General features: G+C 38.1%; 2 protein-coding genes across 2 annotated transcripts; both read left to right on the top strand.

Moving 5' to 3' along the window:
- Nucleotides 1–668: 668 nt before the first annotated feature.
- LOC135481693 (probable alpha-L-glutamate ligase) lies at nt 669–1,205 on the top strand. The gene has a single exon (XM_064761366.1). It carries the CDS (start codon nt 669–671, stop codon nt 1,203–1,205), a length of 537 nt encoding a protein of 178 aa, XP_064617436.1.
- A 3,403-nt stretch (nt 1,206–4,608) lies between these two features.
- Nucleotides 4,609–5,136, top strand: LOC135481691 (succinate--CoA ligase [ADP-forming] subunit beta-like). The gene has a single exon (XM_064761365.1). It carries the CDS (start codon nt 4,609–4,611, stop codon nt 5,134–5,136), a length of 528 nt encoding a protein of 175 aa, XP_064617435.1.
- The last annotated feature ends 5,836 nt before the right edge of the window (nt 5,137–10,972 follow it).

The raw sequence follows: 10,972 nt of genomic DNA, 5'->3' as shown, positions 1-10,972 counted from the left end.
AAACCCTCACGCAAATATAAGAGTCTCACCTCCTAATCTGTTTATCTACAGCAATCTACTTTATATACAATTTAAACATTAGACTTATCAATTACTTTATTTTCATTAGCTCTAATGATATATATAAAAAATTGATTTATAAGCGCCTTAACATAAAACCTTCATGTAATCAAGTTCAGCGATCAGAAAATAAACATACATTTTTTTATCAAACTGAATTTAATCCAAATAAACTGAATTTAGCTTTCTCCTTTATATAAATAATAGGCAAAGGCTCTAGTCAAAAAGTTAAAACTGCTTAACTTTGAGGCAAGTGTATTGTCATCCTAATGAAGATTTACATACTTTCTAGAAATACAAGTATATACAGTACCCAAAGACTGATTCAAGAGGCTACCTTGGCGGGGCATCAAACTCAAGTTTTAGATACTCTACTCTGTAATTTACGTGTACAACGTAACCAGGCTGAAGTTTTTTATTCTATAAATAAACTTTCTAAGCCTGCTGCCATAATCCCCCGTATAGGTGCAGGCATCACATTTTATGGTTCATCCGTCATCCGCCAATTTGAAATGATGGGCTGTTTTAGTACCGTATCCTCTGATGCATTAGTGAAAAGTAGAGATAAATTGCAATGCATGCAGCTACTTTCTCGAGTCGGTGTTGATATGCCAAAAACCATATTCACTAACTTTGGAGAACACACCTATGATATCGTAGATGCCGTAGGAGGACCACCGGTTGTAATCAAAGTCACAGAAGGCACACAAGGGCTGGGAGTTTATCTTGCAGAAGATTATTATTCAGCACATTCTCTACTAGAAGCTCATAATGACTTACAATCTCGAGTGATTGTTCAAGAATTTATAGAAGAAGCTAAAGGAAGTGACCTCAGAATATTTATCGTTGGCGACACCATCGTTGGCTCTATGAAGCGTCAAGCCTCTGAGGGAGAGTTTCGCTCCAATATGCACCGTGGAGCCACCGCTTTAAGCGTTAGTCTAACTCCTCAAGAAAAAGCCTTAGCTCTAACCGTTGCTAAAGTCCTTGGTCTAAATGTTTGTGGAGTGGATTTAATTCAGAGTAAACGTGGACCATTACTATTGGAAGTTAATTCCTCTCCTGGTTTAGAGGGCATTGAGAATGCTACACGAAAAAACATCGCCCGAGATATCATTAAATATATTGAGAAAAATGCCAAATGATTCCCTAAAACCTATAAAAATTTTAAACACCTTGATAGAAGCAGGTCAGTCTTATCAATTAAATCTAAACACGGCTAGGCTCTACACAACCACCTCGGTGGATGTCCCTGTTTTGATTGAACGTGCCAAAAAACCTGGACCTACTGTTATGTTTTGTGGAGGTATACACGGAGACGAAATCAATGGAATTGAGATCATTAGGCAACTTATTTCTAAAAAATACAACCAACCTCAAAGAGGTACTGTGGTGTGTATTCCGATTGTAAATATTTTTGGATTCATACATGGTGAAAGGGATTTTCCTGATGGTCGGGATCTAAATCGAATATTTCCTGGAACAACAAAAGGATCTTTGGCCAGTCGTATAGCCTATAGAATTTGTAACGAAATTGCCCCACTTTGTGACCTCATATTGGATTTTCATACGGGAGGAAAACAAAGATTTAATGCGCCTCAAATTCGCGTTTGTTCAGAAAAAATTGAAAACAACCGAATGGCCGAAATATTTAATGCCTCCTTTCTAGTTCAAAACCGACCACCTAATAAAACGTTTCGGCATTTTTGTGATAAAAATAGCATCAATTATTTATTATTTGAAGGGGGGAAAAGTTTAGAAATCCACAAAGAAACAGTACAGATGGGTGTACAAGGATGCCTCAAGATCTTATCTAGTTTAGAAATGCTATCTCCCAAAGCACAAACCGATATTTATATATTGAAAAAAAGAGCATTATTATTCGAAAAAATCGTTGGCTAAGAGCTTCTAAAAGCGGTCTGTTCCACCCGCTAGTCTCCGTTGGCTCATGGGTAGAAAAAGGCAAACATATTGCCAAAATTACAGATCCATACGGAAGTTTCAATCGGGTGGTAAAAATGCCGGAGCAGGGATACATCATCAACCTAAATCAAAAACCTATGGTTTATAAAGGAGATGCTTTGTTTAATATTTCTAAAGAATCCTAATGACTAAAGCAGACTTGCGGGAAATTTATATTAAAAAACGAGAAGCATTAAGCCCTAATTCTTTGAAAAAAAAGAATCAGCTTATAGAATCTTTGTTTAAAAATATGGATCTAAGTTGTTATCAAAACATACATATTTTCTTAAGTATGACCCATAAAAAAAGAAGTCCAAACGAGTAGCATTATCCAGTATTTATGGAATAAGAAAAAGACTGTAGTCTCTTCAAGAACACTTTTCAAAACGCATCAGCTAACACATCATGTATTAACAAAAGACATCGTGCTTGTTACAAACAAATGGGGAATCCCCGAACCTCCTAAATGCACTTCCGAGTTTGATATAAAAGCTTTAGACATGGTCATCGTACCTTTACTTACTTTTGATAAAACAGGCCACCGACTAGGCTATGGAGGAGGCTTCTACGATCGGTTTCTAGTACAATGCAGCCCCAATTGCTTTAAGCTAGGTCTTTCCTACTTTAATGCTCATCAAAACACACTACCTATAGGGAAATATGACATACCTCTGAATGCTATCATAGAGCCTGAGGGGTTTCATTCGTTTTTATAAAAAATAAGATTCTATTAACTTTAATTATCTCTTTTTTCAAAAGTTTCCTCCTTCTTTATACTAAGTCTTCTAAAAATCAAATAAATAATTAGTGAGAGACAAACGAGGAAGAAAACAGCCTCCACACCTACTATAGACCAAGTTACCCAATCCATTTATCTAAGTTTTACAGCCGTACCGTAAGCTAATATTTCTGAACAACCTTGCATTACCATAGAAGTACTTAAACGAACGTTAATAACTGCATCAGCTCCCATGCGCTCAGCATCTTGCACCATTCTCTCTAAAGCTTGCTCTCTTGACTGAGCTTGTAGCTTAGTGTACTCTTCAATCTCTCCACCTACTATGTTTTTCAAACCTGCAAAAATATCCCTTCCTATATTTCTCGCTCGTACAGTACTGCCACGTGCTATTTGTAGAATCTCACTTACTTCTCTACCTGGAATAAACTCTGTATTAGTTACGATCATTTTTGTAATTTTTTCAAAAATAACAAAAAAATAACTTCTAAAATAATGTTTCATTCATTGAACTTAAAAGAAAAGGAGCTGTAGCTTTAGAAAGCTAAGATTACTTATCTTAAATTTATTTGTATGTTTGATACAATACATTTTAGATCTATTCGCGTCGCGTTTTTTAAATTAAAAGAATGAAGCTCTATAGGATTTTCACAAAACCACCTTTTTTTATTCGATCCTCATTTTGGATGAATCAAGATAATAATCCTATAAAAAGTAGCAATTCAGCACGAAACGCCGTGATTATTCCCTTTCTTTTAATACAGTATGGAAGCTTGAGGGATAAAATAAAATCCGTGCCGATTGTGGGTAAAGCCTTAGCTAAATCTTAAAAGAAATGTTCCAAAGTCTGTCACATTTAAAGGATAATCCTAAATCACCTAAAACAAAAATAGATTCAAAAACCTTAAAAGAATTAGAGGGTTATGCTAAGAAATTGGGGATCTCCAAAATTGGATATACTAGAGTAAATCCAATTTATATTTTTAAAGGATTTGAGATTTTACACGATAAAGCTATGGTGTTGGCTATGGAAATGAATCGAGAGGATATGAAAATAAATCCCTCAGATGCTTCGACCAAAGAAATCTGGCGGACGTATTCTCAATTGGGAATTATCGTAAACAAACTAGCCAAATTTATTCGCAAAAAGGGATATAGTTGCCACCCCTCCCCTGCCATTGGGGGTGACGTGATGACCGTTCCGATAGCACGACTTAGAACACCCTAAATTTAGTGATAATTATAGGGGTTGATCTTCACGATCAATTTGAGCTAGATAGCAAGGATATATCTACCTTATCTCAGCCCTAGAATAAAAACTCCTACAAGAAAAGGCATGGTAGTTTAACTTTCAATGGATAAATTAAAATCTTTTCATAAATCTCAAGACAAAAAAATAATTAAATTTGTAGCCTAAAACCATTAATATACATTTATGAATCTACATGAATATCAGGGAAAGGAAATATTAGCTAGCTATGGAGTAACAGTGCAGCGAGGCAAAGTTGCAGCCACCCCAGAAGAAGCACGTAATGCAGCTCACTTACTTTCTAAAGAAACAGGAACGGAATGGATGGTCGTTAAAGCACAAGTACACGCAGGAGGACGTGGTAAAGGAGGTGGCGTAAAACTAGCTAAAAACATCGATGAAGCGGTATCCGTTGCTGATCAAATAATTGGTATGGATTTAGTCACCCCTCAGACACCACCTGAAGGAAAACGAGTGCATCAGTACTCATAGCCGAAGATGTCTATTACCCAGGGAAAACAGAACCTGAGGAATTTTATATGTCCGTTTTATTAGACCGTGTTCAAGGGAAAAACATGATTATGTACTCTACCGAAGGAGAATGGATATCGAAAAGGTGGCAGAGGAAACCCCCCACCTCATTTTTACTGAAACCATAAACCCTGCTTTCGGACTGCAAGCTTTTCAGGCGCGTCAAATTGCCTTTAATCTAGGTCTTTCTGGGGCTGCCTTCAAGCAGATGGTTAAATTCGTCTTCGCTCTTTACAAAGCCTATACTTCCTCTGACTCATCACTTTTTGAGATCAATCCTGTACTCAAGACAAGCGATGAAAAAATCATAGCTGTAGATTGTAAAATTACTTTAGACGACAATGCCCTTTTTCGCCACAAGGATCTTGCAGAAATGCGTGACGTTAGAGAAGAAAATTCTACGGAAGTAGAAGCTAAAGCCGCTGAGTTAAACTATGTTGATCTAGATGGAAATGTAGGCTGTATGGTTAATGGAGCTGGCTTAGCTATGGCAACCATGGATCTCATCAAATTATCTGGAGGAGAGCCCGCAAACTTTCTCGATGTGGGAGGAACAGCAGACGCTAAACGTGTAGAAGAAGCCTTTCGTATTATTTAAAAGATCCTAATGTAAAAGCCATTCTCATTAATATTTTTGGTGGTATTGTACGTTGCGACCGTGTAGCGCAAGGTATTATCGATGCTTATAAAAATATGAAGGAAGAAATAGAGAATATCCCTATCATCGTTCGCCTACAAGGAACAAATGCCAATATTGCTAAGGAGCTTATAGACAAATCTGGTTTGCAAGTGCTGAGTGCCACCGAGTTTAAAGAGGCTGCAGAAAAAGTACATCAAGTGCTTAACTAAAGTGCCATTACTCATTAACTAGCTATATTGATTCAAACACAAGTGGTCGTTTTTTTACTATAAATTTATAGTAAAAAAACGACTATTTTATTTTAATCTCAAACATCTGATTGCCCGCCAGTACTCCTTTCAGTGTGTCGTTTTTATTTACTTTAGAGACACCTTCAGGTGTACCTGTAAATATAATGTCTCCAATCTTTAATGTGAAAAATCGAGAAACATAAGCTACCAGATCATCTATCTTCCAAAGCATGTCTTTGGTGTTGCCATCTTGCTGTAGACTATCGTTTTGTACAATTGAAAAGATAATTGATTTAGATCATCAAGCTGCTCTTTAGGAATCCAATCTTTACTTATTACCGCTGAGCCATCAAAGGCTTTAGCCTTTTCCCAAGGCAGCCCTTTCACCTTACAATCGTTTTGTACATCTCTAGCTGTAAAGTCAATCCCAAGTCCTATTTCATCGTAATATTTATGAGCAAATTCAGGTTCGATATGCTTCCCTATGCGATTAATTCTAACCAAAACCTCCACTTCGTGATGGATGTCACTTGAAAAATCTGGAATAAAAAAAGGCATCTTATTTAAAAGAATCGACGTATCTGGTTTTAAAAATACGACAGGATCTTCGTTCTTTGGTTACTTAATTCTTCTATATGTCTAAGATAGTTTCTTCCTATACAAATAATTTTCATTTGTTGTTATTTACGGCTGTAGTTTGGTGCCTCTTTTGTTATAGTCACATTGTGGGGGTGGCTTTCATTCATTCCTGCAGAGGTGATTTTAACAAATTGACCTTTATTTTTTAAATCTAAAATATCCTTTGCTCCGCAATAACCCATACCCGCTCTCAATCCTCCTATGAATTGTGTCATACTTTCTACTAAATTACCTTTGTAAGGTACTCGACCTACAATACCTTCTGGAACAAGTTTCTTTACATCGTCTTCTACATCTTGAAAATACCGATCTTTAGAACCTTTTTTCATGGCTTCTACAGAGCCCATACCTCTATATGATTTAAACTTTCTTCCATCATAAATAATAGTTTCTCCTGGAGATTCCGTAGTTCCTGCGAGTAATGAACCTAACATTACGCTATCTGCACCAGCAGCTATTGCTTTAGGGATATCTCCCGTATAACGCACCCCTCCATCAGCTATAATAGGCAAATCGTAGTCTTTAAGTCCTTTGGCCACATTAAGTACCGCACTCAATTGAGGAAAGCCCACTCCAGCGACTACGCGAGTCGTGCAAATAGATCCAGGACCGATACCCACTTTTACAGCATCAGCTCCAACATCAGCTAAGTATCGAGCGGCCTCAGCTGTAGCAATGTTACCTACAACGACTTCTAAATCTGGAAATTTATTTTTGACCTTTTTCAGTACTGTGGTCACCCTTGAGTATGTCCATGCGCCGTGTCAATCACTACGGCATCTACATGAGCATTAACTAGAGCCTCTACTCGATCCAGCACATCTTCAGTAATTCCTACTGCAGCAGCCACTCGTAGTCTACCGTATTGATCTTTACATGCATTGGGCTTCTGGGTTAGCTTTACGATGTCTCTAAAGGTAATCAGTCCTACGAGTTTTTGCTCCTGATCGACGACGAGTAGTTTTTCTATCTTGTGTCTTTGAAGAATTTGCTCTGCATCTTGGAGTGACGTTCCCTCTTTAGCTGTAATTAATTATCTGAGGTCATAACCTCTTTTATTGGACGGCTCTCATTTTTTTCAAAACGAAGATCACGATTGGTTACGATACCTTTGATGTAGCCTCCTTTGTTTACTACAGGGAATCCCTCCTATGCCGTGTTCTTTCATTAGAGATTTTGCATCAGAGACTACAGAGTCTAAACTAAGTGTTATCGGATCTAGGATCATCCCGCTTTCTGCCCGCTTTACTTTCCTTACCTTTTCTGCCTGAGCAGCTATGGTCATGTTTTTATGTAAAATTCCTATTCCCCCTTCTTGAGCCATAGCTATAGCCATACGGCTTTCTGTGACTGTATCCATAGCTGCTGAGACTATGGGGACATTCAGGGTTATTTTTTTTGTAAATCTAGTTTGGATACTCACCTGACGGGGCAACACTTGACTGTACGCCAGGAACTAAAAGAACATCATCGTAAGTAAAACCTTCGCCAACGAATTTATTATCTGATAACATGCAATAAAAATTATATTGCACGCAAATTTAAAAAGAAAAACCAAATAAGTTGCATAGATCATAAAAACTATATCTTAAATAAATGCAATTCATCAATATAACATTGCAGATAACCCCACACTGTATTTTAAATAACACTGATTTTCCTATACCATTAGCCCAACCCCATGTACTATATAGTTTATAAAAAACAAAGAAGATAAACTTTTTGAACACTTTTAAAATATTATTTGGTTATTTTGAATAATATTTTATACATTTGAGTCAACCAAAAAGCTTATCTAAAATGAAACGATTCCCCCCCCCCTTTATTTTTAAAATCTAAACCCCTCACCCTTATGGGCGTTCTTCTGTTTATCGGGATCATAGCTTGTGAAGAATGATTTTATAAACAAACCAGACCCTGAGTCTACCCAACAAGCGGCAGCCCCTGAAGAAGCTGTACCTACCGGCCAAAACGGTTTCCTTTGCAAAAGCTCGCGAAGCCTTTGTGCAGAAGACAGAAAAGATCAACGCCCAGCGGAAGAGTCTTTTAAAGAAACCCACGGACTCAGAGTCAGACCCAAACCAGATACGCTGCACCGCGTGCGGATAAGGACCAGAAAGAGCCTTTGCGCTTTACTCCAGACTGGGGTTCTTTAGAACACAACCCAATCGCCTTTACCGATGCTTTGTTGACTACGGTAGAGATATCTGTAAACCGCCCAGGGAACTATAAATCCTATGTTTGTTTTATTGAAGTAAACGGCGTGCTGAAGCAAGTTGTTTTTACGGTATGGCAAGACCGTTTGAGTGGCCCAAGGCGAGCTTATCGATGGTCGTTTGTTTTTTAATGATCTGTCAGGGGAACTTTCTGGATGGTTATGTGGTAGAAGGAGGAGACTTTACCAAGCGCTATGTGGTCAAGCAGGCGGTAAAGACAGCGAGTTTTGTTTCGCTCTCTTTTCTTCAATCAGGCTGTGATTTTTCCAAGATTTGGACTGTAGATAATCTAAATGAATTGTACCCAGACGGTATGTTAGAACCTGTGTACCTAAACAGGAAAGAAGGCAAACATCAGCCATGCTCCTATTGACGATGGCGGTGGCTCAAGTGATCCTTTTGCGACGAGGACTTTTGGCTAATTGGGCAGCTCGTAACCCTCAGGGTTTTCAGTCGGGATCGAGCCCTGGATCGGGGACAGAGCCGAGTTCTTCGGGTCGTCGTTCAGGAGGAGGAGGTTCTTCGGGATCAATAAGTCCTGTAGGAGTAAAGAGTGCCGCTGGGGTGTTGCTTATGATTGCTCCAGTGAGTAAAAAACGAGACAGGACAGTGTCCTGATGGGTATAAGCCTGATCCGAATAACCCAAGAGAGTGCATATCAGAGTGCGGAGGTAACCAACGGTATAACGAAACCACGAAAACCTGTGACTGCATCGAGGGGTATAAAAAGGATCAGAGAGGGAAGTGTGTCACTCCCTGTGATGAGCTGAAAGCTCAACAAGAAAACAAGGGGTATATGGCTAAGATTAAAGAATTGAATAGGCTGACTAATAAAAAAGAAGAAACGGGCTACGTACAAAATCTCGATGGCACCTATACCAAACTACCTGTGATCAGAAAAGGTTTCTCTCTAGATTTAAACGGCACCAACTTCGCTAAGATCAATGGCTACGTCCATACACATACAAACGATTTTCTTACGGGAGAAATAGACAAAAAAACAGGAAATCCAAAGAAAAAATTTTATCATTCGGATGTTTTCACCAGCAGATGTGATTGCTTTTTTAAGAATAGTCAAGGCTTCTAAAGACCCTTCTAAGGTCTATAGGTACGGTGGTCACGAGTCAGGGAGACTATACCCTGAAAATTCACTGGCGAGCCCAACGATCCCAATATCAACAGACTAAAGAAAGCAGAAGATTATGTCAGGTTTATAAAAAAATGATGGAAAAAGGAAAAGAACGTGGTTTTTTACATTTTTAAAAGATCACATTAAGGTAGAGGGAATCGAGTTGTATAAGCTCCATAAACCTTTTTAAGCCGAAAAATAAAACTGCAACACAAAACTTTAAACGGACAAGGAAAAGTCGAAAAAACGGAATGTTAACAAAAAAGAATAACACTTATGAAAAACTTAAATATACTAATAGTTCTTTTGGGGTTCATAACACTAAGCTGTAACGCCCAACACATTATTCCTGTAGAGGATGGACATAAATATATAGGTACAGACGGTGGTTTTTTGGGAAACAAAGATTACGTTTATGTCAAAGACGTGCATGGTGTTTTGGATAAATTTGTAGGCATCTGGAAAGGCACTTATCAAGGAAAACATTATGAGTTTCTGGTGACAAAAGAACAGATGGCGATAGTGAATTGAAAAAAGACGAACTTCTGATGCGTTATCGGATCGTGGATGCTTCGGGACGTGAGATAGAAAACACCTTGTCTTTACCCGACGATGATCCTACTGTTATGGAAAATGGCTATGTAGATAGAGACGGCGGCTATGTTTACAATTATATCGGCAGAGATTATGATGTGGTCAAAATGGTTCGGTGTTCACTCAGGTATTACGGTCCAAAAAAAGATAAAATGCAATTGTTTCTATTTGTTAGAGGAGAGAATTCCCCAGACTGTACCACAGGTGAAGCAGATCAGATCCTACCCATGAAGTCTATGTATCTCACCAAACAATAGCTTTCGATAAATGCTGCTATATAAGGATTAGAACGGGAAATGTGTTACGGAATGGTATTTAGATAAGGATGGCGATGGTTATTATAGCGAGATGCGTGATGCTGAAACCCGACCGGGTGATAAGTGGACAACTGAAATTATGGAGAGGATTGTGATGATAATGACGCTACAAAAACTACCAACTGTGATGATAAACAAAAAAACTGTACCAAACGTACAGGATTGTTGCACGATGCCAACTTTACAAATAAAACTCCTACTCTAGGTGATAACACGACAAATGCTACCGATAATTTTAGGAACGATTCTTGGGGTATCATACAGGAAACAGATTGCGGAAATGGAAAAATACCTAAAGGTAGCACTGTTAATGTAACAAGTACTACGCCTATTGCAAGAACCTTATCCAATGGCACAAAACTTAACTATTACAGAGTTGAATATGAGGATTGTCCAAAAGGTAATAACAGTAATAATGGAAATATAGATACAAATAAACCTTGTAGCGATTGTTTTAAAGGAAACCCTGTAAAAGGAGATATGAATTTGGCTAAGCAAAAAGCATCAGGACTTAAAGGAGCTACTATGGGGTGGACAAGGAAAAGATTCAACAATTTAGGGGAAACTTGTAGCTAAACAACATAAAGGTGTGGATATTGAAACCGAAAAAAGGCGACCCTATTTATGCCATGTTTGATGGCACAGCAAGATTAAAAACTAATACTGATA

Source organism: Liolophura sinensis, unplaced genomic scaffold, assembly GCF_032854445.1.
Source record: "Liolophura sinensis isolate JHLJ2023 unplaced genomic scaffold, CUHK_Ljap_v2 scaffold_537, whole genome shotgun sequence".
NCBI lineage: Eukaryota > Metazoa > Mollusca > Polyplacophora > Chitonida > Chitonidae > Liolophura > Liolophura sinensis.
The sequence above is the reverse complement of the archived record's forward strand: the minus strand, read 5'-3'. Positions and strand labels throughout refer to the sequence as shown.